The sequence below is a fragment of the Saimiri boliviensis genome, chromosome 11 (assembly GCF_048565385.1).
Source record: "Saimiri boliviensis isolate mSaiBol1 chromosome 11, mSaiBol1.pri, whole genome shotgun sequence".
NCBI lineage: Eukaryota > Metazoa > Chordata > Mammalia > Primates > Cebidae > Saimiri > Saimiri boliviensis.
This window is the reverse complement of record NC_133459.1, coordinates 44,977,736-45,004,096: the sequence shown is the minus strand read 5'-3', so window position 1 is coordinate 45,004,096 and position 26,361 is coordinate 44,977,736. Positions and strand designations below refer to the sequence as shown.

General features: G+C 52.1%; 3 protein-coding genes across 4 annotated transcripts; 2 read left to right on the top strand and 1 right to left on the bottom strand.

Annotated features, from left to right (window-relative positions):
• The first annotated feature begins 585 nt into the window (after positions 1 to 585).
• On the top strand, positions 586 to 10,039 carry POMGNT1 (protein O-linked mannose N-acetylglucosaminyltransferase 1 (beta 1,2-)). 2 transcript variants are annotated; one of them, XM_003936891.4, is made up of 22 exons: positions 587 to 711; positions 1,174 to 1,343; positions 1,977 to 2,091; positions 2,213 to 2,331; positions 2,985 to 3,050; positions 3,141 to 3,254; positions 4,109 to 4,226; positions 4,420 to 4,518; positions 4,671 to 4,798; positions 5,143 to 5,213; positions 5,448 to 5,523; positions 5,719 to 5,802; positions 5,892 to 5,933; positions 6,148 to 6,206; positions 6,499 to 6,571; positions 6,653 to 6,781; positions 6,865 to 6,990; positions 8,190 to 8,254; positions 8,457 to 8,501; positions 8,736 to 8,871; positions 9,154 to 9,263; positions 9,364 to 10,039. In XM_003936891.4, the coding sequence occupies exons 2-22, from the start codon at positions 1,224 to 1,226 to the stop codon at positions 9,449 to 9,451; spliced, it is 1,983 nt and encodes a 660-aa protein (XP_003936940.1). In that variant the 5' UTR covers positions 587 to 711; positions 1,174 to 1,223; the 3' UTR covers positions 9,452 to 10,039. The 2 variants fall into 2 exon arrangements, with proteins under 2 accessions (XP_010345698.1, XP_003936940.1); XM_010347396.3 differs by lacking the exons at positions 8,457 to 8,501; positions 8,736 to 8,871; positions 9,154 to 9,263; positions 9,364 to 10,039 and adding an exon at positions 8,353 to 8,450 and having other exon boundaries at positions 586 to 711.
• Positions 10,040 to 12,754: 2,715 nt separating this feature from the next.
• TSPAN1 (tetraspanin 1) lies at positions 12,755 to 18,575 on the bottom strand. The gene is made up of 8 exons (XM_010347397.2): positions 18,419 to 18,575; positions 17,912 to 17,976; positions 14,331 to 14,537; positions 14,058 to 14,132; positions 13,843 to 13,941; positions 13,614 to 13,766; positions 13,424 to 13,507; positions 12,755 to 13,237 (listed from the first exon to the last, which is right to left on the bottom strand). The coding sequence occupies exons 2-8, from the start codon at positions 17,966 to 17,968 to the stop codon at positions 13,190 to 13,192; spliced, it is 723 nt and encodes a 240-aa protein (XP_010345699.1). The 5' UTR covers positions 17,969 to 17,976; positions 18,419 to 18,575; the 3' UTR covers positions 12,755 to 13,189.
• A 4,191-nt stretch (positions 18,576 to 22,766) lies between these two features.
• P3R3URF (PIK3R3 upstream open reading frame) lies at positions 22,767 to 23,455 on the top strand. Its single transcript, XM_039474585.2, has 2 exons — positions 22,767 to 23,027; positions 23,311 to 23,455. The coding sequence occupies exons 1-2, from the start codon at positions 22,784 to 22,786 to the stop codon at positions 23,352 to 23,354; spliced, it is 288 nt and encodes a 95-aa protein (XP_039330519.1). The 5' UTR covers positions 22,767 to 22,783; the 3' UTR covers positions 23,355 to 23,455.
• The last annotated feature ends 2,906 nt before the right edge of the window (positions 23,456 to 26,361 follow it).

The window sequence follows — 26,361 nt, the reverse complement described above, 5'->3', positions numbered from 1 at the left end:
GCTTGAACCCAGGAGGCGGACGCTGCACTGAGCCAAGATGGTGCCACTGCAGTCCAGCCTGGGCAACAGAGCGAGACTCGGTCTCAATTAAAAAAAAAAAAAAAAAAAGAAATAACGATAATAGCGCCTACCTCATGGGGTTGCTGTGGAATTAAACGTCATCAGTAAACTGCTTAGCACAGCGGCAGAACCTGGATTTTAATCTCCCTTGGCCTGCAATGGCTGTGCATGCCCCAGGCCCAGGTACCGGCCTTGCCCAGGAGGGGTATGGGGCGGGTGGTGTGTGTGCTGTGCCCAAGGCTTGCAGCCCCCCTGACCCTGGGGTGCCCTGTGATCTAGGTCTAAGGTCCTAGGCCTCTGACTGGAGTTGGGTTTGCCATCAGCGGTGCGGGGGAGCGGGCTGCTCTCGTGCAGGCAGCAGCACCCGCCAGGCGGGCTGCGAAGCTGCGGAGCAAGGTCTGAGCACTCTCCTTACTCCCTGGCTGCGGACACCCCGCCGCTGCCGCCGCCGCCGCCGCCGCTGCCCTAAGCGCCGCCCGTCGCCCTCTCACCTCGCGGCAGCGGCGGCGGCGGCGGCGGCGGCGGAAGCGGGGGGGCGCGCCGGGCCGGGGCGGGGCCGCGAGCGGCATGGAGGAGGCGGAGGCCGCGGCGCGCAGGGCCGAGCAGTGCGGGCCCGAGCTGGGCCCGAGCGGGGCTCGGGGCCCCTAAGCTGTGAGTGCCTCCGCGTGGGGGTCCGGGAAGGGTAGCGCTGACGGTGCAGGTCTCCCCAGCCCTCGGGCGGCTGCGGGCCCTGGGAGGAGAGAAGCTGGGCCAGCTAGGATGGGATGAGGGTGGAGGATTGGGGCAGGAGAGATCGCTCTTTGCCCACCACAGGCTTGGGGAGGCCAGGGGCTTGGGCCTTGTAGGGGCTAATGAACTTTGAGCAGATTATTTGGCCTCTACCCTTGGACAGCCTTGATTCAGAGAGTTACTCCAGTCTCAGGGAATTTCCAGGTTATCCAACCCCTTTGAAGGGTTTCTTGTCAGGCCCAGAGAAGTTGAACCACTTTCCCCATGTCACACAGTATGGGTGCTTGCAGGGAAGACTTGCTGGGAGGTCCTCCCTCATCTCTCCAGAAGGCATCAGACTTTGGGAGGGCCACCTTACCCTATGTGGCCCTCTGATCCCATCAGATTCCTGAAGTCATGGGCTGCCCAGGACATTGGTGACCCGCCAATCCGGCATGGACGACTGGAAGCCCAGCCCCCTCATCAAGCCCTTTGGGGCTCGGAAGAAGCGGAGCTGGTACCTTACCTGGAAGTATAAACTGACAAACCAGCGGGCTCTGCGGAGATTCTGTCAGGTATAGAGCTATCTCAAACCCTCCCCACCGAGGGCTCCCAGCTTCTTCCCCACCTAAACCAGGCACTGGGACCTACCTTGGCCAGCCCCAGTTGGAAAGGGGCAGCAAGTTCCTAGAGGGGAGACCTCTGTATGTCTTGTCCCTGTAGGTAATGGTTTGAACCCAGGGTTCTGCAATCGGAACCCAGGTACAACTTCTAAGCTTCTGAACCAGAAGCCTGAAGTCTGATCAGGACAGCTTTGCCCAGAGGCACACACCCCTGTGAGGCAGTTAGGGTTAGGACCCAGGTCTGATTCTCAGCTCGGTTCTCTGGGCCTGGCTCTATCTCTAGAAACCAACAATGGAGAGGACCAAGGAAATCAGTAAGATTTGAAACCAAGGTCTCAAATGGAAGAATACAGGAGCACTGGGTAGGGAGGGCCCTAATGGAGGGGGAAGGGTCAGGGGAGGTTCCCTGGGGAAGGTGGCCGTGAAACTAGGCCCTGGTCAGGGGAGTAGAGCTGGGCAGACAGAGGAAGAGACAGGTCCTAGGTTCTCTGGATGTCCTCACTGCAGCCAGGGCCCTCCTTTCAGAAAGATCCTCTAGGAGCTGAAGGAGGTGCTCCTCTTAATCATCCCTACCCCTCCCTTCAGACAGGGGCCATTCTTTTCCTGCTGGTGACTGTCATTGTCAATATCAAGTTGATCCTGGACACTCGGCGAGCCATCAGCGAAGCCAATGAAGACCCAGAGCCAGAGCAAGACTATGGTGGGGCCAAGCTGAGGATGGGGTGGGAGGGCCTTGGATCTCACAGTTGGAGTGGCAGACAGACCCCAATGGGTGACACTCTGCTGGGGAGACTATCTCCATGACCTGTTGCACCCCACAGATGAGGCCCTAGGCCGCCTGGAGCCCCCAAGGCGCAGAGGCAGTGGTCCCCGGCGGGTCCTGGATGTAGAGGTGTACTCAAGTCGCAGCAAAGTATATGTGGCAGTGGATGGCACCACGGTCAGTAGGCCAGGGTCTAGTGTATAGTCACTCCATTCTGCTCAGGGCATGGTCCACTGGCTGCGGGGTCTACTGTCTAAGAGGGAACTGCAACTCTACCAATTTCTACCTCTGGGGCTTTGGAGTCCTCAATTTCTTAGCTATAGACTGGGACTAATGATTTCTACTTGTCAGGATTAAACAAAAAGTTTGTGAAGTGTCTTATATGTAGTGGGATCTCAAAAGCAATCATTCTTAATAGTAGGCAGTCAATTCATTGATTTATTTTATATCTATTCCCTGGTCCTTTCTTTGGCTTCAGCCTTATACTGGGCACTGGGGACCTGGAAGTAATGAGACCTGGCCCTACCTTGAGGAGTTCAGTCTCATGGAGGATTCTGATATCTCCAGGATGAAGCAGAGACAGCAAAGGCTGTAAGAGCCATGAAAGTCATGGAGGGGAGGGTTGTAGAAAGACGCGATCTCTTCCAATGGGAGTGCTATAGAGGCTTTCTGGAAGAGATGGCCTTCAAGCTGAGTTGGAAAGGAGCTGTGTGAACAGAAGCATAGGCAGGAAGTGAGGTTTCAAGCAGCTGGTGTTTTAAGTACCCTTATGACAGAGACACCTTGAATGTCAGAGTGAAAAGTTGGACTTTGTCTCTGCCACTGTATAGGTGCTGGAGGATGAGGCCCGGGAGCAGGGCCGGGGCATCCATGTCATTGTCCTCAACCAGGCCACGGTGAGTTTCTAGGGGTGGGTGACCCAGAGGGCTGGAGCTGGGCTCTTCTTGCTGATGATACCAACTCACCAGAGGTGCATCCCCTGCCAGGGCCATGTGATGGCAAAACGTGTGTTTGACACGTACTCACCTCACGAGGATGAGGCCATGGTGCTGTTCCTCAACATGGTCGCGCCCGGCCGAGTGCTCATCTGCACTGTCAAGGTCAGTGATTCAGCCCTAGCCCTGACCCCTACTCCTTGGCTCCAACCCTGTTTATAGCCCCGGCTTCTCTGCCTCTCATATAACATAAGGGAAGATTCTCTGAAGGAAGGTCACTCAGGTTCCAGTCTTAGCCTTAACATTTTTATTAATTCAGCAAATAGTTATTGAGCAACAACTGTATGGCAGGTACTGCTCTGGGTGCTGAAGATGCAATGGGAAGCAAGACAGAGTCCCCACCCTCATGGAGCTTACATTCTAGCAGCGGGAGGTCTACAAAAAACAGCCAAGTAAATGTGTATAATGCTAGTAAATGATAACTTATATAAAGAAGAAAATAAAGCAGGGGATCCAGAATGATGGGGGGCATTTTAGAAAGGGAAGGCCCCTGCAAAGAGATGATATGTGAGCAGAAAGCTGGGAAAGTGAGGAGGGAGCCAGCTGACGACCGGGAGGAAGGGCATTCCAGGTGGAAAGAATAGCGAGTGCAAAGCCCCTCAAGTGGGAAGGTACATGGCACATTTGAGGAACAGCAAAGATACCAGTCAAGGTGGAGCAGAATAAGGGAGGAGAATAGGAGTGGTGGGAAAAGAAGGCAGAGAGGTGGAGAGAGAGAGAGGTGCAGATCGTGTGGGTTTGTGGAAAGGACTTATTAGCTGGATGACCTCAGATGACTCAGAATCTCTCTAAGCCTTCAGTTATTATTTTTTATCTGAGAAAGAGAGTAATCATAGAGGGTTATAGCGATAATGTAATGAGCTTATTTAAGTAAAAGGTTGCTACATAGTTGGTGCTCTGTGAGGCCAGGTCTCCTGGAACCATGCCAGTCAGCCTAACTGTCTTCTCTGGTCATCCAGGATGAGGGCTCCTTCCACCTCAAGGATACGGCCAAGGCTCTGCTGAGGAGCCTGGGCAGCCAGGCTGGCCCTGCCCTGGGCTGGAGGGACACATGGGCCTTCGTGGGACGAAAAGGAGGTGCCGGCACCAGTGGCCATCCACTCTGTAGTATCAAGGGCCCGGGAGGAGCAGAACCCCAGGAGGTGGGGTGGGGTGGGGAACACATAGGAGCCAGTGGTAGTGGGTTGGATGAAAGTAGGCAGGGAGATGGAAAGAAGCCCCCAAGCTGGTGTCTGGGCCCCCATGAGCCCTCATTCCTGCCTCCTGCCAGGTCCTGTCCTCGGGGAGAAACATTCTAAGTCACCTGCCCTCTCCTCCTGGGGGGACCCAGTCCTGCTGAAGACAGATGTGCCACTGAGCTCAGCAGAAGGTAGAGTTAGTGGAGCCTGGATGGGGCAGGGCCTTGGCTGGGGGTGGGCATTTAGGTCCTCCTGGTGGTGCTTTATTTCTTTGATTGTGTGCCTGGGGCTCTTCAGACCGTACTAGCCCTATGCCTCCATGTCAACCACATCCTTCCCTCAGAGGCAGAGTGCCACTGGGCAGACACCGAGCTGAACCGTCGCCGCCGGCGCTTCTGCAGCAAAGTTGAGGGCTACGGAAGTGTATGCAGCTGCAAGGACCCTACACCCATCGAGTTCAGCCCTGACCCAGTGAGTGGAGCCCTAGACAGTGAGGTTTGGACTCCTTCCCAGCTCAGCAAGGGGGCCCCAGGAAAGATCTAGGTTGAGCTTTCCCTACCCGAGCCTGGGAGGGAACCAGGAGCAGGATTTACACTGCACTCTGCAAGACAGGGCTGGGGTGAAGGGGCAGGCCATGTAAGCAAAGCTGAGCACTGGAGTTGAGCTGAGTGTGTGGAGAGGCCAGAACAGGGAAGATTCTCTCTTCCTTCCCTGTCTGCTCGTCCGTACCTACCCTCACTCGAGAACTCTTCCCTAGGTGGGGATCCCCGTTTGAAGGGGAAGTAAGGCAAGAGCTAAACATGTTTCTCCCACAGCTCCCAGACAACAAAGTCCTCAATGTCCCTGTGGCTGTCATTGCAGGAAACCGACCCAATTACCTGTACAGGTAAGCCTGGGACTGGGCTGTCCCCAGCACTGAACAGGAGGGTGCTTAGTAAGTGGGAGGGTGTTTAGGTCATCTACCTCCAGTAGGAACTCTTGAGGTGGGCAGGAAGGCAACAGATTCTAGACCTATTCACCTCTGTGGGTAAGCATGGAGAATCTGGGCCCCGCTGTAAACACAGGGGAGCCTGAGTTGGGGGGAAACGAAGAGACCTTAACCTATCCCTGGGCTCCCCAGGATGCTGCGCTCTCTGCTTTCAGCCCAGGGGGTATCTCCCCAGATGATAACCGTTTTCATCGATGGCTACTATGAGGTAAGCAGGGCTTCAGGGGACCTCAGGTGGAATACAACACGACAACAATGGGCTGCAGGTGTGGAGCAGCAGTGATTGCCAGGGGCGGGCAAGGGAGACCGCCCAGGCAAGGGCTGTGAAATGTGAAGGCCTTGGATTGCGGAGGTGGGCAGGAGAAAGTGACCTCACTTGCTGACCAGTGGCCGTGTCCCCCAGGAACCCATGGATGTGGTGGCGCTGTTTGGTCTGAGGGGCATCCAGCATACTCCCATCAGCATCAAGAATGCCCGCGTGTCTCAGGTACTGCGTAGGCAAGCGGGGATGGGGCAGACACCTGCCTCTGCCTTCTACCCTAAAGCTCATGTGCCCTATTCCCACCCTGCTCCCAGCACTACAAGGCCAGCCTCACTGCCACTTTCAACCTCTTTCCGGTGAGTACTAAGGATACAACTCTTGGGCCTGGGGCAGGGAAACATGGGCATAGGGTCTGGGCCTGTTATGTGGCAAGCTGTTCCCCTCACCGGGCCTCATCCTTCACATCTGGAAAATGGGGATAATGCTGCCTGCAAGAAGAGGGTTGAGGGCAAAGGTGACCACCGGATGGAGAGACCCTCTTGGGACCATGATGTTCCATTCCCCTTCCAGGAGGCCAAGTTTGCTGTGGTTCTAGAAGAGGACCTGGATATCGCTGTGGATTTTTTCAGGTGAGGGGAGACTCTAGGTTTCAGATGAGGTTCCTCGGTCTGCAGGGAAACAGGCAGTGAGGTGTCCTGGAGAGCTTTCTGGAGGACATGAACTCAAAGTGGGGGCAAAGCCTGAGCAAAGGTAGAATGGCAGGTGTTGGGGCTGGTGTTGAAGGTAGAGAGGATGAATGGAGACAGTGGAGATTTGGGGGAAGGAGGTATGCTCCTGAGACCCAGCTCCAGCTCTTCCAGCATCTCCATGTGACTAGATTTATCCTTGCCTCTCCCTGAACTCTTTGACCCTGCCTCTCAGTTTCCTGAGCCAATCTATCCACCTGCTGGAGGAGGATGACAGCCTGTACTGCATCTCTGCCTGGAATGACCAGGTAGGCTGGAATGGCCAGGGGTTAGCTGGTGAGTTTATGAGGCCTCAGCAAATACCTCCCACTGTGGCCCCCTGTCCTCAGGGTTATGAACACACGGCTGAGGACCCAGCACTACTGTATCGTGTGGAGACCATGCCTGGGCTGGGCTGGGTGCTCAGGAGGTCCTTGTACAAGGAGGAGCTTGAGCCCAAGTGGCCTACGCCGGAAAAGGTAACTGGCAGGGTTGGGTGACGGGGCTGGAGTCCCTACGAACTCGAAACATCTTAATCTTCATCATTGTCCACGTCTGCCAGCTCTGGGATTGGGACATGTGGATGCGGATGCCCGAACAACGCCGGGGCCGAGAGTGCATCATCCCTGACATTTCCCGATCCTACCACTTTGGCATCGTTGGCCTCAACATGAATGGCTACTTTCATGTGAGTGGGAGGCAGGGGAGCAGGGCACAGTGTGGCAGTCAAGAACAAAACCATGGGCCGGGCGCAGTTGGCTCACGCCTGTAATCCTAGCACTTTGGGAGGCCGAGGTGGGTGGATCACCTGAGGTCAGGAGTTCAAGACCAGCCTGGCTATCATGGTGAAACCCTATCTTAAAAAAAAAAAAAAAAAAAAAAAAAAACACACACACACACACACAGACACACACACACACACACAACAAAACCATGGACTCCGGAGCAATTCCAGCTCTGCTACTTGCTAGTCATGTAACCTTGGGGAAAGAACTATCCTATTTTTGCCTCAGTTTCTTTATCTGTGAAATGAGGATAAAATACTACTACCTCACTGGGTTATGATTTTTTGAAGGTTTAAATGAGTCTATATATGTAAAATGCTTTGAATTGTAAACATATATAAGGGTCAGCTGGTACTATTTTTATTTTTATTCTTCTTAGCACTAGACTGTGGGTGTGTGGGGAGAGTATTTCTGCCTCTAAGCAGTGGTTCAGCCTGCAATCTCTGCTCTTTCCTGTTCTGGCAAGTGCTGGAGCCCATGCTTCAGCCTGAGAAGAGAGAATTCCCTAGGACCCCCAATTCCACCTGGCTGTGTCCAGAGAACCATTCCCCAGTTACAGCATGGGAGGCCTTGAGCCAGCCCAGCCCAAAGGAATGGATAGCATCCAGCTTGGAACCTCCTAGAAGCCAGAGGCCCCTCAAAGGCTGACTAATACGAGAGTCCTGTTCCTCTCCCAGAGAGAGGCAGGCACTTACCTCAGGTCTCTCTCGGTACCAGAGTCAAAGTAGTTTTCCCCTTCCCAGCCCAGCCCATCCCTTTACCCACCACCTCCTGCAGGGCCTGTTTCTGACATCTTTGGTTCTAGAGCAGCAGGCCCAGGGAGAACTACAAGAGACAGGGACTACTAGTTCAGGGGTCTGTAGTGCAGTAGTGTGAGCTGTTGTGAGAGCATGAGCTCTGCAGCAATGGTGGAGGCCAAATTAAAGCTAGTAAGAGCTTGCTGAGGATGCTGCAAAGAGGATGGAGAAGACAGGAGGAAATTAGAGGGCGCTTTACAGGTCTAGGGCTTCATTAGTGTGTCTTACAGATGTGTGGCTGGTCAGTGAGTGGGTGTGGGCCAGACAATGTGAGGCACTGATTTTCACTCTCGTACCCACTCCAGGAGGCCTACTTCAAGAAGCACAAGCTCAACACGGTTCCAGGTGTCCAGCTCAGGAATGTGGACAGGTGGGGGCTGGCAGCAGGGCAAGGGGTGGATATCTAGGAGATTTGGAGGCCAGTCCCTGAAAGTCCCTTCCAATCCCGGGCCTGTGTGTTTACTCCAGCCCTGCTGCTACAGATTCCCATGTGACCCCTTGCCCTGCTCAGTGCTACCCATGGGACCTGAGTGCCTGCCCACTCCTCTGACCCATTTCTCCCTCCTCTTCAGTCTGAAGAAAGAAGCTTATGAAGTGGAAATTCACAGACTACTCAGGTATGGCCTAGGACAATTGGGATGTGTAGCAGGGAGCAAGGAGTCAAATACTGGGGATCTTGGCCCCATAATTTGTAGGGCCCTGTGCAAAATGAAAATCAGGGCCCTCAGTTCAAACATTATTAAGAACTTCAAGGTGGAAACAGCAGAGCATTCAATGAAGTACAGGGGCTTGTGGGACACACCCATGAAGTGGGCCCTGTCTTGGCCATATTCTCCCACCTCCCACTGCAGTGAGGCTGAGGTTCTGGACCACAGCAAGAACCCTTGTGAAGATTCTTTCCTGCCAGACACAGAGGGCCACACCTACGTGGCCTTTATTCGAATGGAGAAAGATGATGACTTCACCACCTGGACCCAGCTTGCTAAGGTGCTCCAATACCATGCCCACCCTGGAGAACCCCTCCCCCTTACACGCACTGCCCCAAGCTTTCAAGCAAAGGCTCTGAAATCTTCAACCTCAGAACCTCCTCTTTCTACTCTTAGAACCCCTCTTCCAACCTCCTTGTCCAAATTTATATTCCAAAAGATGCTATCTCTTGCAAACTGCGGTAGCTTCTGAGGAGGGGTAGGGGCTGGGCCAAAGGGTCTTCAGTGGCTCCTCCCCACAGCTTTCTGACCCATGTCTCTGTCCCCATCCCACCCTCACCAGTGCCTCCATATCTGGGACCTGGATGTGCGTGGCAACCACCGGGGCCTGTGGAGATTGTTTCGGAAGAAGAACCACTTCCTGGTGGTGGGGGTCCCAGCTTCCCCCTACTCGTGAGTGACCCTTTTCTGCCCTGAGAAATGGGAGGCCTAGTGGGATCCAGGAATATAGCTAATGGCTTCTTCCCTATACATTCTTGTATTATTTTCCCAGAGTGAAGAAGCCACCCTCAGTCACCCCAATTTTCCTGGAGCCACCCCCTAAGGAGGAGGGAGCCCCAGGAGCCGCAGAACAAACATGAGACCTCCTCCAGGACCCTGCAGGGCTGGGTACTGTGTACCCCCAGGCAGGCTAGCCCTTCCCCCCATCCTGTAGGATTTTGTAGATGCTGGTGGGGCTGGGGGCTACCTTGTTTTTAACATGAGACTTAATTACTAACTCCAAGCGGGGGCTCCCCTGCTCCAACACCCCTGTTCCTGAGTTAAAGGTCTATTTATTTACTTCCTTGCTGGAGAAGGGCAGGAGAGTACCTGGGAATCATTGCAATCCCTGGACAGCTGATCCTGCCCTTTGAATACCCTCACTTCCCAGGCCTGGCTCAGAATCTAACCTATTTATTGACTGTCCTGAGGGCCTTGAAAACAGGCGGAACCTGGAGGGCCTGGATTTCTTTTTGGGCTGGAATGCTGCCCTGAGGGTGGGGCTGGCTCTTACTCAGGAAACTGCTGTGCCCAACACATGGACAGGCCCAGTTGGGGCCCTCATGCTGACACAGACTCACTCAGAGACCCTTAGACACTGGACCAGGCCTGCGCTCAGCCTCCTCTGTCCAGTTTTCCAAAGCTGGATAAGTTGATCATTGATTAAAAAAGGAGAAGCCGTCTGGTGATGTGCCTTGTGATTGCGATTTTGTGTGTGTGGGTTGCTGGAGGGATGTGGTGGAGAGAATACTTGTGTTAGATAGTGAGTTTTCCTTACTGTTCTCCAGAGTTCATCTTCCATTTGGAGCTATTTGGCCACCAGGGGATGCCCGAGTCTCAAACGCCAAGGTTTTTCCCCAGCTCTACTCTAGGACAGCCTGACTTTAGCCCCACCCTACTTGAGGCTGAGCTTAGAGCAGCCACCCCACCTCTTCCCCACTGTTTAACTACCAGCCTGGTTCCTGCCTAGCTTGCCTGGGCTGGGCAGCTGTCCCCAGAGGTAGAGCAGAAGAGAATAAAAAGTAATATTTGGGGGTTGGAAGAGGGAATGGAAGAGCAGGTGTGCCTAGTGGGGGTGGGAAGGAAGTGGATGGGACAGGACTGGGCGGGCATCGTTCAAGAGACAGGCTCGGGTGCATATGGAGACCTAGGAGCAAGGGTGTCTATGACCCTTAGAGCAGTTTGGCATTCAGAATTCTCTATCCGGGCATTTTGTGGAGAAAAAGGTTAGAATCTCACACAGCCAATAACCCAAAGAGTTTAGGAAGATCTAAGTTAGTCACAGAGGCACCAGAAAGTGGATGGGATTGTCCAGAGGCAGTGGATGAGAAAGCCCATGGCAGGGAAAAGGACAGTTAAAGAATCTGTGAAGGGCCTAGGGTCAGGAGGGTGAGTGCAGACCACCACTTAAGAAAGAGTCTGGGCCGGGCGCGGTGGCTCAAGCCTGTAATCCCAGCACTTTGGGAGGCCGAGGCGGGTGGATCACGAGGTCAACAGATCAAGACCATCCTGGTCAACATGGTGAAACCCCGTCTCTACTAAAAATACAAAAAATTAGCTGGGCTGGTGGCACGTGCCTGTAATCCTAGCTACTCAGGAGGCTGAGGCAGGAGAATTGCCTGAACCCAGGAGACGGAGGTTGCGGTGAGCCGAGATCGCGCCATTGCACTCCAGCCTGGGTAACAAGAGCGAAACTCCATCTCAAAAAAAAAAAAAAAAAAAAAAAGAGTCTGCCTGGCCAGATGCAGTGGCTCACGCCTGTAATCCCAGCACTTTGGGAGGTTGAGGCGGGTTTCACCATATTGGCTAGGGTGGACTCAAACTCCTGGTCTTGTTTGAGATCAGGAGTTTGAGACCACCCTAGCCAATGTGGTGAAACCTTGTCTCTCCTAAAAATACAAAAATTAGCTGGGCGTGGTGGGGTGCGTCTGTAGTCCAAGCTACTCGGGAGGCTGAGGCAGGAGAATTGCTTAAACCCAGGACGAGGAGGTTGTAGTGAGCCCGGGATTGTGCCACTGCACCCCAGCCTAGGCAAGAGAGCGAGACTCAGTCCCAAAAAAAAGAAAGGGTCTGCCTGCCTCTGTACAGGTACAGACCTCTGGCTGGAACTCCGGCCCTCCTGCCTGCTCTCTGCCCTGCCTCTTTCACGGGTGCCTGGAGCCCAGCTCGGTAATGGCATGGGTGGTATGACTTAGACGTATCTCGCCACCCTGACGCCTTCAGTGTTTGCTGGAGCTGGAGATAGTGCTTGAGGTGGCCAAACAGCCAGGTTGACCAGCAATTAGCCCATGATGAGGTGGAGGCCCGCCCTGGGCAAACAAATCCCACGCAGCCTCCACATAGGCACCTGGCGGAGGGGAAGTATATGAGAGGCACAGTGTGGTGGTAAAGGGGTGAGGCAGGCTAGCTCCTCTCCCTGCTGCACACCCTGGCAGCCTCCTGGTCTGGCCCTCACAGACCAGCTCTAAGGCACTGTGTGGTTCTGGCCAGGTCCCTCTTCCTTTTTGGGCTCAGCAAGTGGGTGGTAGTTCTGGGCCGCACTGGAAAAGCTCAGGAAGAGTTACAGAGGTCAAAGGGAAGCAAAGAGGGGGACTAGTTTGTCAGGGTGGGCTTTGCTTGGTAACAGACACTGTACCCTCCCACCGTAGCCTCCCTCAGGCCTCTCACTGCTGGCTCAACAGTAATCAGGTCTATGTCAGAGACATTGCGGCCAGCTGCCCCTTCAAGTGGAACTAGTACCATGTCAGCCAGGACTACACCAGGTGCTGGAGTTCTCGGTCCAAATCTAGGCTGAGCTCTTCACTGAAGCCTGTGGGACTGGGGCAAGTCGCTTGGCCTTTCCTATTCCCAGTTTCCTACTTGATACATAAGGATGGTTAGGGCTAGAGAAGAGATGAGGTCTGAAGAGCACCAGGTAGGCCAGCAGCAAAGAAGGAGTTCTCTCTGAGATCCCAGAATCAGGGACAGATCTAGGGTTTTGCCTGAGTGGGAAAGGCAAGCAGCCTAGACCCTAGGAAGGGGGCTCCTGAAGGACTTCCCAGCACCTCAGGAGTGACCCTCTCCCATTGCCCTGGTAAGAATTTTGCACAAGCTTGTTATTTTCATAACTTTCCAGTCCAGTGCCCCCACCCAGGAGGGAGCAGTTTCAGTCCAAAGTTCTCCCCGTTATAAGGAGGCAGACTGGCCCAACCCAACTCGGCTTCCTCATGCCCTCTCGACCATCCCTCTTAGGTTCCCTCCCAGGCCTGGAACCCAAATGAAGGGGAGAAATAACCACTTCTGACCTCCAACCTCACCCTACTTCCCTCCTTTCCAGGGGCCTTCTGAGTTGGCGGCCCCACAGGAATCTGAGGCCAGTTTAGGCAAGATGGGTCAGTCTCCCCAAAGATACATGAAGAGTCCAATTTGCAACATTGCAACTGGTTTATACATTTTGAAGTGCCTTCTACACATCTGCCCAGGCTCTGCTGATTTCACTTCTTCCCAGGCTATAAAATGCCTTTCTCTCATCCCTCAGTAGAGCACTGGGATCACGGAGAGCCCCCACTCACCCTAGGGGACATATCAAGGGTTTAATAGATTGGGGGAATGGGCAAGACTGGCTACCTTAGAGGCTCTGGAATGCCCCCCACCCAGCCATCCACCAATGGAAGGAAAGACAGGAACTACCTAAAAGGAGTGGTCCCTATCTAGCCCCCAGTCTGGAGCAGAAAGGGCAGGTCCACTCAGGGCCAAGTGACATTGTTAGATACTGTCCCCTCCCCACATCGCTGCTTCTTGCCAGGGTGCCTCTTCACAGTTCTCATGTGGCAGCAGTAGTGGCAGAGGCAGAAGTGGACTTATTGCAGATTGCAGTACAGATACATGGACACAATCATGGCAGCCAGCTGGAGAGGGAGGAACAGGGAGAGATGAGGGGACATGATAGGGATCCTGAAGCATTGGCCCCCTGTCCCATGGACAGCCTACCTGAGGCCCAGTTAGAAGTCTGTTTCCTCCAGAGAGGCCTCAGATGGGTTGAGCAGCCCTGGTCTTGTGGCCATATCCCAGCCCCAGCCTCCTCATCTGCTTACCTCTAGGCCCCCAATTCCAGCTGCCACGCCACCCACGGTGCCCGCATTAGTTCGGATGTCATGCAGAAGCTGACTGAAGCAACCCTTCAGGAAGAGAAAAGAGCATTTATAGTTGGCAGCTGCTCTACTGCCATCCCTATTTGCCACTCTGAGACCATGAAAACAGTTCCCACCCACCCGTGCCACACACCTGTACTTCTTGGTCCTTAGCCTTTTCTTCGGTGCAGGTTTCATTGGCTGTGTTGGTGATGTCATTGCAACAGAATGGGGGAAAGGTATTGTTCTTTTTGACGTAGGGTGAATCCTCAAAATCCGTGTAGTTGGTGAAGCCACAGCACTTGAGCTGGAGACAAGATGAGGGTGGAGGTTGGGGCCTTGCTTCTTTCTCTCCACTCCAAAATCTCCCCAGCCAACCTTACCCCTTTCATGGTGCTGTCCCACACTTGAGTGAAGTCCTTCTGGGAGCCATAGTCTTTCTTGATGGCAGGCACGACCAGCAATGTCAGGAAGTGATCAGCCTGGGTGGGGCAGGCCAGTGTTTAGGGGCTGGTAGAGAAGGGGGCCATTCACAGGACACAGCCCACTCCCAGGGTTTTGCCCAACCTGCTTCCCTTCCTCCATCCCAGTGCCTCACCATTGAGGTGTACACCAAGGCGACCACAGCAGCTGCAACCTCAGCAATAAAGATGAGGAGGAGGATGAAGAAGAACTGAGTGGGGAACAGGGGTCTGGGTTTTAGGGAGAGACAGTCCCTCATGCCCTCCTTGCCCTAATCCACCCCCAGAAAAGTGAGACAGAGGCCTTAGCATGGGGGGGAGGTCCAAAGCAGGGTTTGGGAACCCCAGGGCCTGGTGTCAAGGGTGAGGGGATGCTTGGTCATGGGCTTGTGGAGCTGGGTTTGACACACCATCATGAGGGCACACTTGCTCTCAGACTGAGCACCGTAGCAGCCCAGGAAACCAAGAGCAAAGACCACAGCGCCGGCTGCGATGAGGAAGTAGCCCACGTTGACAAACTGCATGGCACTGGATGACAGCGGCCCGAAGATCTTCAGGAAGGATGGCCCATCGATTGACACCCAGATGCCCACTGCCAACAGGGCCACACCACATAGCTGGGGGGAGAGAGGTCAGGCAGGCCTTAAACAGTGCTGGCAAGTAGCTCACTACCACACAGTTGAATAAGAAGGATGGGAACTGAAAAACTTCCCTCTTTATTGGCTAGAGACTCTAAAAACTCATCCTGTAAGGAGGGAAACATCCTCTAGAGCCCAGAAAAATGGGAGCTGGGATATGCACAGCTAGGACCAGGCTGCACACCTGGGCAGATTAAAGGAGATCAGGGGTTCTAAGACTTTCCCTTACTGCTGTCAGGGTCCTGTCACATAGCTAGGATTGAAAACAGACAGATAAGGGTCCAGCCTCCTATTTCCTTTCTAGGCGATGGGTGCCTACCACACCTCTATCCTCTGATAGGTAGAGACGGGGGTGGTATCGGAACAGGCTCAACAGTCACCATAGTAATGGAGGCGGGGCTGAGGTTTCACCTGCTGGTAACCTTGGAGAGGGCGGAGGTTGAGAAGGTTCACCCACCTCAGGCCTCATTTGGCTCCCTTCCAGAATCCCAACTCCAAGCCTGCCCTTCATCCAGACAAGACCTCCTTGCCTCACAAGAAGAAAGTGAGGCATGGGGTGGAGGGGGGTGGAATATAGCCAGAGATTCTCTTAAAGGCTCTCTATCTCAACTCCAAACCTCAGCGGGAATCCTGAGCCCCAGATTGAGTGCCCTGTCCACTTCCCACAGATCTTTGAGCAAAGCCTCCCAGGCCAGGGCTTCAGTGGATGAATCAGCCTGACACCAGCTTGGTGCTTAGTCCTCACTTTCCAGCTGTAAAAACAGAGGCTAGAACCAGAAGTGAGGTGGCAGATTGCGGCTGGATTCCAGGCATGTTTGCCCAAGGACAGAAAGCTGGACTTCTAGCCTGCAGGGTCAAATTTCAAGGAGCTGGAGGTCTGCCCTATCCTGCTCTGCCCAGCCTGGCAAGGTCTGGTAACAGAGGCCAGAAATCAAACCGGATTTGCCTTTAACCCTCTCAGGGAAGAGCCTCTGCTCTCCAAATCCCTGGAATCCTATTGCCTCCTCCAGATACATGGATAAAGACTAGCTCAGGACTGGCATGGTGGGTCATGCCTGTCCAGCCCAAGGTGGAAGAATCACTTGAGCCCAGGAATTTGAGACCAGCTTGGGCAACATAGTTTGACTGCCTCTACAAATAAATTTATTTAAAATGAGCTGAGCATGGTGGCATACTCCCGTAGTCCCAGCTACTCAGGAGGCTGACTGAGGTGGGAGAATCCCTTGAGCCCAGGAGGTTGAGGCTGCAGTAAGCCACGATCAGGCCACTGCACCCCTGCCTGGGTGACAGAGCAAGACTCTGTCTCAAAAAACAAACGACAACAACAACAACAACAAAAAACCCAGTTCCCTGCAGCTAAAGGAAGCCCAAGGCATAGACCACATGAGAACTACAGAGTTTACCCACGCTTCTAAACGAGTCTATATATGAACTCCATAGCCCAGGCTGGAGTGCAGTGGTCTGATCTCAGCTCACTGCAACCACCACCTCCTGGGTACAAGCGATTCTCCAGCCTCAGCACCCCCAGTAGCTGGGATTACAGGCATGCACCACTACACCTGGCTAATTTTTGTATTTTTAGTAGAGACAGGGTTTTACCATATTGTCCAGGCTGGTCTCAAACTCCTAAGCTCAAGTCATCTGCCTGCCTTGGCCTCCCAGAGTGCTGGGATTACAGTCGTGAGCCACCGCGCCTGGCCCACTTCCTCACTTTTACTTACACTAACCCACTCTAATGTGGCTCAGGCCTCTGGTGACATCCTGTGCTAAATCCAGTGGACATTTCATGGACCGTATTCTCCTTGACCTCTCTGATAACTTGCTCTCCTTGTTTTCCTCTTCCCCTCCCACTGCTCCTTCTCCATCTCCTTCACAGTGGCTTTTTTTCTTTTTTCTTTTTTTTCTTTTTTTTTTTTTTTTTTTTTGAGACGGAGTTTCGCTCTTGTTACCCAGGCTGGAGTGCAATGGCGCGATCTCGGCTCACCGCAACCTCCGCCTCCTGGGTTCAGGCAATTCTCCTGCCTCAGCCTCCTGAGTAGCTGGGATTACAGGCACGTGCCACCATGCCCAGCTAATTTTTTTGTATTTTTAGTAGAGACGGGGTTTCACCATGTTGACCAGGATGGTCTCGATCTCTCGACCTCGTGATCCACCCGCCTCGGCCTCCCAAAGTGCTGGGATTACAGGCTTGAGCCACCGCGCCCGGCCTACAGTGGCTTTTTTTCTTATCCCTAGTTAGTTGGGTTTCCCAGAGTTCACTTTGCAAGCGTTCTCATCCACTCCCATGGCTTCAGTGCCCACCTGTGTGCACATTATTTTCAAATACCCATGGCCAGCTCCAATCTAAGCTGCACCTCCACTGGGTACACAGCTGCCAGTGGGACACCCCCTCCCACAAACCGGGCCCCACCCCCTGCCATCCAGGTTGCTCATGCCAGAGATAAGGGCATCATCTCCAAGATCTCTGTCTCCTTTGCCCCCTAGCCATCATCCTAGAGCTTTGTCCTTTGTCCACTTTGTCTGTTTCTCCCTATCTCTACCACCCTCTCCAGGATTTACACCTCACTGCTCAGCTTCTCAAACATACTCTATGCAATCTGTTTCTGGTTTTCTGAACAATATCGAGTTTCATTACTTCTGGCCTTTTACGCATGCTTTACAACTCCCCCATCAAGTGCAATTTCCCAGCTTCAGCTACTTCCTCCAGGAAGTATTCTCCAATAAAGCTGAGTTCAGGCTCCCATAGCCTCCGTTGTAAGCCCAAACACACTGTGTTGTTATTATCTGCCTATCTGGTTTACTGGAGCTGAGATCGCTAGGAGCAGAGAAAGGCTTTGTTTCCTTGCCACCCCAGCACCCAGCACGGAATCTTAGACAATGAATATTTGTCAAATGAATAAGGGCTGCTTGAGATAGACCCTTTGCTCTGATGAGATGCAGGCCCTCTCTCCTTTCAGCCCCCTGTCATACAGAGGAATTTTCTCTGTACTGAATTTCCTTCTGCACTAGGTGAACTTGGGCAGACCCCTTCTATTTTCTGGGTCCCCAATGCCTATAAAAAGGGGAGAATCATTCCTGGTAGCTTACTCTGCCCTGCCTGAAGCCTGGCCTAAAGCTTTGTGGGGGAAAAGAAGTGCCCCAAGCTTCTCCATCCCCTTTTTCACATATACCCCTGCATGGCAGCCTGGCTGCTGCTGGGACCAGGGATCAGCAGCATTTGGGGAGACCTCTGCATCCCACTCATAAGGGGACACTTGTAGGACAAAGCCTGGGCACAGCAGTCTCCCATTCCCCAGCTTAGGCTCTGCTCAGCTTGTGACCTGCCCCAAAGAGCTCACAATTTCCATACTTACAAAGATGAGCAAATTGAAGAGGATCATCATGGTCTTAATGAAGCTAAAGCACTGCATGGCGGCTCCTGGGAGGCAGACATGTATGAGTTAGGGCCTTGTTTCCCCTGGCTCCACCTGGGCTGGCCCTGGCCTTAGATATTCAGCCAGATGTGCCAGACCCCAGGATTCTGAACCCACATCTCACCAAGCTTCTCCTATACCTGGTCTGACACCTCAGGCCTTTTCCCAGTTTCTATCCTAACACCCTTACCCCACTTTACTACCCAGGACTCTACCAGCACCCGACACACTGAGATCCTAACACCATAGATTCCTCCACCTGCATACCCAGTCTGACTCCCACACGCAGGTCACTCCATGCCCTTTCCTGGCACCTGTATATCCTGCGCTCCTCCCCACACCAACCCCAGACCCTCCCCAGACCCTCACTATAGCCCTTCCAGCTCCCCAAACCTGTTTCCAGATTGATATCTCTTCACAGGATCATCTCTATCCCTATCCCATCACCTGTTCAGGGCTCTTGGCAGCGAGTTCTGAAAGAGGGAACTGCTGAGGCTCCACAAAGGCCAGAACAGCTCCAGGGAGTTGCCACTGAGTGGGCAGGCAGAGGGACGGCTGGCTGGCACACACCACTGCTCACCTGCAGGCAGGGTAGGCGCTTTAAAGCCTCCTTCTGCCCGCCTGCCGGCCCCACCCGTGGCCAGTTAGCCTCTCCTTGCCCCTGCTGCCCCCTGCTGCCTGGAGACCGATCCCCACAACCACAGCCTCAGCAGGCCTCCGCCTGGCAACACCAACCCTGGGCAACGCCACTCCTGATCTCAAGAAGCAGCAGCCGGGGGGTGGGGCAAGTGGTTCCCCAGAATGTCTGTGTGCCCTCCACCACAACGGTACAATATGCTTCTTACCCTGTATCTGCTGATACACTCATAGGTACGCTCTGTGCTCATGCTCACATGCACACACGTCTGCCCATGCTGCCGTCCATCTGTTCACACAGCAAGCACCCAGTTACATGCGTAAACATGTACTAGTGCTCCTGAATGCACTCGTGTGTGTGTGTGTGTGTGTGTGAGCGTGCTCTCTCTCACATACACATACACTCAATTCTTTGTGAACTGACTCCCAGCAACTAACAAACAACAGAATGTCTGAGGTACAAGCTTAAGTCTCCCTCTCTCTCTCTCTCTCCCTCTCATACATGCGCATGCTATCTCTTTCTCACTTTCAAGGAAATCACCGAGATTTGGCAGCTTCTGCTCTTTCTGAATAGCAAATAGTTCCTAATCCTCTTCCCTCCACTAAACCTCACATTCCTCATCTTTCCCCTCCCTTCATCTTTCCATCTCCTCTCCTTCCCAAGTCTTCTCTTAGCTCTCTGTGTACACCCCTTTCCTTTCTGCCAGTAGGTGGCACCATGGTCCCATGAAGGTGCCACCCCCAGTTCCAAGGCCTGGTGATTCCAACTTTATTACTAGTGGGGCTGCCTGACTGCTGGGGAAAGTTCTGGCTTCCGGGTCACTCAGACACTTGATTTTAAACTTCTGTTTCCTGGTCTTCTGTGTAACAGAATAGTTATGGGCTTTTCAAGTGAGATTTTCTTCCTGCTCTGTAAGGAAGGGACATAAGGGAATGAGCACACAGCAAGGTCAGAGAGGAGACAGTCACAGGCAGAGGGGCTATGAGATGGAGGAAATTGATTTTATTTTATTTTTTGAGACAGGATCTTGCTCTGTTGCCCAGGTTAGAGTGTAGTGGCACTATCACAGCTCACTGCAGCCTTGACCTCCTGGGCTCAAATGATCTCACCTCAGCTTCCAAAGTAGCTGGGACCACAGGTATTTGCCACCACGCCCCCCCCCCCCTTTTTTTTTTTTTGCTGTGCTGTCCAGGCCTGTCTTGAACTGGGCTCAAGTGATCCTTTTGCCTCAGCCTCCCAAATTGCTGGGATTACAGGCATCAGCCACTCGGCCCAGCTGAGGGAGTGGATTTCTAATTTTCTTTTTTTTTTTGAGATGGAGTTTTGCTCTTGTTACCCAGGCTGGAGTGCAATGGCGCGATCTCGGCTCACCGCAACCTCCGCCTCCTGGGTTCAGGCAATTCTCCTACCTCAGCCTCCTGAGTAGCTGGGATTACAGGCACACGCCACCATGCCCAGCTGATTTTTTGTATTTTTAGTAGAGACGGGGTTTCACCATGTTGACCAGGATGGTCTCGATCTCTTGACCTCGTGATCCACCCGCCTCGGCCTCCCAAAGTGCTGGGATGACAGGCTTGAGTCACCGCGCCCGGCGTAATTTTTTTTTTTAATAGTGGAAGGAGGCAGCTCAAGAGACAGAAGAGAGAGGGGCTAATGGTATTACAGACTATACTAATAACACTGATCATATTTTAAATGTATTGCATATATTAAGGCTTTTTTCCTCTTCACAACCATCCTACGAGACAGACTTTATTATCTTCATTTTAAATATGGGGAAACAGAAGCACCAAAGGGTCAGGTACTTGCCATGATCACACAGCTTGTAAGTGGAAGAGCCAGGATTCAATCCCAGTCAATCTGGCACCAGAGTCCACATCTTAGGCACCAAGCAGACTATCTGCATTGATGGAATCTCTGAGGAAGCAGGCAAGGCTGGCTTCCATAAAGAGCAAGGGAAGAGGCCTTGGTCTGACCTGAGGAAGAGGAGGGGCAGGGGCAAGTGTGTTTATAGTTATAATTGCTAGAAGTTGATCGAAGCAAGGTCATATTCTAAGACTGAAAGAGGCAAGAGTAGAGGCTAGAGGAGGGGATGGGAAAAAATTCAAATTTGTGAGGGTGGTACTAAGGGTCCCACAGAGTCCTGCAGGAACAGAAAGGAGGATGAAGCTGGAAAGGGGGCCTTTGAAGGGCAGAGTGAGAGGGAAAGGAAGAGGGGACTGAGGAGTGGAAGGAGAAGGAACAGGTCTATTTTTTTTTTATCTGTCACCTGGGCTGGAGTGCAGTGGTGCCATCTTGGTTCACTGCAATCTCCACCTCCCAGGTTCAAGTGATTCTCCTGCCTCAGTCTCTCAAGTAGCTGGGATTACAGGTGCACACTACAACCCCTGGCCAATTTTTTGTATTTTTAGTAGAGACAGAATTTCACCATGTTGGCCAGGCTGGTCTCGAACTCCTGACCTCAAGTGATCCACCTGCCTTGGCCTCCCAAAGTGCTGGAATTGCAGGTGTGAGCCACCACATCTGACAGTTTTCTCTTTCATTCTCAGGAAGAATCAGGACCAGATTACATTCATCTACGGCCCAGGTGCTCAGCACATATGAAGTTGTTAGTGAACATTTCCTGAATGAATGAGTGCAGGATAATGAGAGTTAAGTGCTCTGGGCTTTAGGTCTTCATCATCATGGATTTGCTTCCTGCCTGCCTCTAATTGTGTGACTTCACTTTACTAAGCCTCAGTTTCCTTATACAGTGGATCCTCATTATTCACAGATTCCATGCATGTGAATTCACCTGCTTACTGAAATTTATTTGTAACTCCCAAACCAATACTTGTGGTACTTTTGCAGTCATTCACGAACATAAGCAGAGAGGCAGAAAATTTCAGCCATCCAACACACATATTTCCACTGAGGTCTGTTGAACAATAGGACTCTCTGTCTTCTTATTTCAACTTTCAGAGAGTAAACAAATGTGCTTTTGGTGGTCTATTTAGTGCCACATATTCTCACATTTTTTGGTGTTTTTTGTTGGTGATTTTACTGTCTAAAATGGTCCCCAGTTGTAATGCTGAAGTGCTCCCTAGTGTTTCTAAGTGCAAGAAGGGTGTGATGAGCCTTATGGGGAAGTACATGCGTTAGATAAGTTTCATTCAGGCACAAGTTATAGTGCTGTTGGCCATGAGTTCCATGTCAGTGACTCAAATATATATATATATATATATATATATATATATATATACACACACACACATATACATATATTAGTGTGTACATCTGTATCTATATATAGTTTTTGTTTGTTTGTTTGTTTTGAGACGGAGTTTCACTCTTGTTGCCCAGGCTGGAGTGCAATGGCATGATCTGGACTCACTGCAATCTCCACCTCCTGGATTCAAGCTGTTCTCCTGACTCAGGCTCTGGAGTAGCTGGGACTATAGGCACCCACCACCACACCTGGATAATTTTTGTATTTTTAGTAGAGATGGGGTTTTGCCATGCTGACCAGGCTGGTCTTGAACTCCTGATGTCAGATGATCCACCCGCATCGGCCTCCCAAAGTGCTGGGTTAACTGGCGTGAGCCATCATGCTTGGCCAGCTATATATATTAAAAATGGTGTCTCCACACATAAAATTAAGTTACGTATTGACAAGTTGACAAAAATATTGTAACCAGAGAGCTTTAGGCACCTAACCTTGCATTTACCCATTGTTCAGTATTTAGTGTTTGTGGCGACTTTATAGAACATTACTGGTAATAATAAGAATTGACAATATAAATAGTAATAATCATGGCATCTCCTTGTAGAGTAGCTGTGAGATTAAATGAGATAATGTTGGTAAAGTGCTCAGCACGGTGTCTGGCACATAGTAAGTGCTCAGAAAACATTGTTAATATTGTTAATATGGGTAAGTGAGAAAGTGAGGAAGTGAGTTCCCCCTCTCAAAGCCCCTTTTCCCAAGGGTCCAAACTGAAGCTGCCTGGCTCTTGGGCTGGCTCTTAGGCCAAACCCAATGGAGAAAACGTGAGGGAGCCTGACCCATGAGGAGGGGCCTGGGGCCATGACCTGTAATAAAGAGCCCTGCGCTTATGCAGACTTTGTATGTCATAGAGGCCTTAGCTACCCTGGCCAACAGTACACCCCCAAGCACACTGCAGAAGCTCCCTGTGCCCATGGGGCCATCTCGGTTTGTTCATGGCCCTCGGCCCCAGGGCATGCGTTCCCCCTACCGCAGGCCAGGTATAGGCTGGCCCAGGCCTCGGTTTCCCAGGATGTTCAAGTGTAGCCGCAGAAGATACCAGCAGAGTCTCCGAGGTCAAACTGCCACCAGTGCAGCCACCAACCTTGCCACCATGGCCATGGGTATCAGCAACACCCACACTGCCACCACCGGAGTGTGGATCTTCCCACCTCAAGGTTAGCTGGGGGGCTTGTGAGCCTGGGTGGGGTTTCAAAAAACAGAACCACTGAAGATTTCCCTACCTGGTTCTGTTTAGGCACTCCAGAGGAAGAGCCCTGTGAAATACCACCCTAAATGTATGATGGACTCTTGATGGCAGGCATCCCAAAGTGCTGACAGCCTTAATGGAGGATGGATTGGCTGGAAGCAGAGGGTTTGGGGAGGAGGTGAATCCAAGGGGCAGGAAGCTTCCAGAACTGCTGCCTTCCTCACACTCTTCCCTCTCCTTCCTCTTCTCAGCTCTCAGACACCTCTGTCAACCTGGGATTTTTCTGATCCTCTAGAAGTGCCCAGAAGCTAGCCCAGATGAAGCTTGGCTTGCCCTGGACCTGCATCTCCTAGGGGCCGTGGGTGGTGAACAACAAATACAATCATTCTGTGCAAACTGCCTTATTCCTTATGGAGGTGTTAACCAGCTGACTATACAGGGTGTGAGGGGAGGGTTAGGGCTGAAGACTTACAGGGAAAGGCTTCAGTGATCACAGCAGGGATCATAGCTAAGATAGTAGGAGGACTGGACAAGGTCAGCAACATAGACCATCTTTGGTCTCAGCTCTTGATCTGCCCTATGAAATAGGGGCTCTCGGCCGGGCGCAGTGGCTCAGCCTGTAATCCCAGCACTTTGGGAGGCCGAGGCGGGTGGATCACGAGGTCAAGAGATCGAGACCATCCCGGTCAACACGGTGAAACCCCGTCTCTACTAAAAATACAAAAAATTAGCTGGGCATGGTGGCGTGTACCTGTAATCCCAGCTACTCAGGAGGCTGAGGCAGGAAAATTGCCTGAACCCAGGAGGCGGAGGTTGCGGTGAGCCGAGATCGCGCCATTGCACTCCAGCCTGGGGTAACAAGAGCGAAACTCCGTCTCAAAAAAAAAAAAAAAAAAAAAAAAAAAAAAGAAATAGGGGCTCTCTTGCCTTACACTCCTAACTGCACAGGGAGAAGGGTCGCTGTAAACATCTTGGAAGGTATTGGGAGGCACAAATCAGAGAGGGATAGGATGAAAGACAGAACCCTGAGAGTACACAAGTATGAGGTGGATGTGAGGCAGATGTGCCTCTGTGTGCCTGTGATGGTTAGCGTGTAGGTGTAGCTGCTGGTGTGTGTGTCTGAGGCTGGGAGAATGGGAATATAAGCAGATGTGGCTGAATGTGGCTTTGTGATTGAATGTGCCTCTGTGACTGACTGTGAGTGTCAAGGAGTGTTTGTGAGGGTATGCCAAAGAGAGAACATCAACCCTAGGAAGAAAAATGAAGGTCAGGAGGGGGATGGGGAGCAGCCTGAAGGAGGAGAATGTGGAGAAGGGTGAGATTCTGAGAAAGGTGTACTACCTTCAGCCCTCCAGCCATTCTCTGAGGTCAGTGTTTTCTAGAGCTGGCAGCTGAGTTGGGGTGCTTAGGGGTAGGGCAAGACTGTGCTTGAGCCCAGAAAGTAGGGAGGGTGCTAAGCTCTCTGGCCTGGGGATTTTCCATCTGGATTTTTGAGTGTGTGCTCATGTGTCACTGGCTGTAACTGGATTTCTGTGGGGTTGTGTCTTAGTAGCTGGGAACATTGTCTAGGACTCCATCTCTCATATGCTACATTATGCATGGGTTACTGTGTGTTGCACCAGTCCAAGATCTGGCCCCATTTCCAGGCCTACCTTCCCAGGGGGCTGGGGAAGAGAGTGAACCCTGACACCTTTGATGGCCTGGCACCCTGGGGTTCAGGAAGTCTGGCTAATGTCCTTTGCTGCCTGTGAAGGGAAAGCGAATTATATCTATGTCTATCTACCCCAATGCTTGCCAGAGACTGAGACCCTGAGGGGAGGGGTGAGGCAGAGAATTCACTGACACACCAGACAGTGCTGGGCTCCTCAGGGTATGTGAAGGAGGTTGCTGAACATTAGCCAAAGCTGGAAGGTGCTCAAGGGCCAGTGCTCAAGGGCCCAAGAGGGGCCATAAGTATAAAGATACATGACACGGTTCACAAATGCAAGCAGATATGTAAATATAAGTGAACTCATAGACACACACTGCAGAACACACACACGTATGCAAGCACATACTATAAGCAGATATATGCAGACACAAATGCATAGATCCCCACATGATACATGTAGCAACACATACACATGCTATAAATGAACACACACAGACGGAAACATGCATGCACCCAGACACAAGCATACAAGCCTCCCGACACAGGCACATGCCTTCACACTCATGCAAATCCAGGCACGCACAGACATACACGCATGCAGACACACTCACCAGACTTCCCAGCCCTTGTGGCCCTGGGACCCAGAAGCCTCCCACCCCTATATGTTATATGAGTGCAGTGTGTGTATGTGCATGCACATATGCCCACACTTGTGTCTGTGTGTATCTGTGTCTGTGAGAGTGTGTGTTTGTGCTCGACTGTGTGTATGGTGAGGGTGCTAAGCTGTGGGAACCAGATGACATCATCTCTTCCAGCTATTTTTAGCTCTATCTGCAATGATGGCTCCTTTGCTGCCCCTCCCCCTTCAGGTTCCTAATTCTCCTCCCCATCTAGGCTCCCAGAGGCAGCAGCAGCCAGAGGGCATCCACCACCTCAGTTTAGGTGGCTCTGGGATGACTGGGTGCAGCTCACTCTCTCCTGCCCAGCCACAGTTCCCTGGAGGCTGACAACACAAGGCTCTCAGGCTGGAAGGGCCTGGGTTAGGTGAGCTGACCTGGCTGGTCTCCAGCCCTTAGGATGCCTCTGTTTCTGCTTTTCAATCTGCAACTCTGTTTCAGTCAACAGTGCCTGCTATGTACCAGGATGGTGCTAAATTCTGGAGACAGAGCAGTGAGCAAGGCAGTGGGAGTTTTTTCCCAGAGGAGTTATATCTCAGTGGGAGACACATTACACAGATTACACAAGCTCTTCATTAAATTGTGAGGAGGGCTCTGAGCACTGTTAACAGAGGCTCCTACTCTGAGATGATGTTCTCTGCCTCTCTCTGTTTTTCCATCTCCCATAGGTGGGATAACCTGAGGAAACCAGAAGGAATATACCCATTACCTTGTATCCTTCATCCTAATAATCATATCTCCAGAATTCCACAAAGCAGTGCTTTTTTCTACACCCTAGGCTGTGCTCCCAACATGGCACTAACCCACCATCCAAACAACTGGTGGCCCTTGTGGCCCTTGCTATTCATATCTTCGTATCTCCCTTTTCTTTGTTTCTTTCTCTTTCTCTCTTTTTTTTTTTTTTTTTTTTGAGACAGTCTCGTTTTGTTGCCCAGGATGGAGCAGTGTAATGAGTGTAATGATCTTGGTTCACT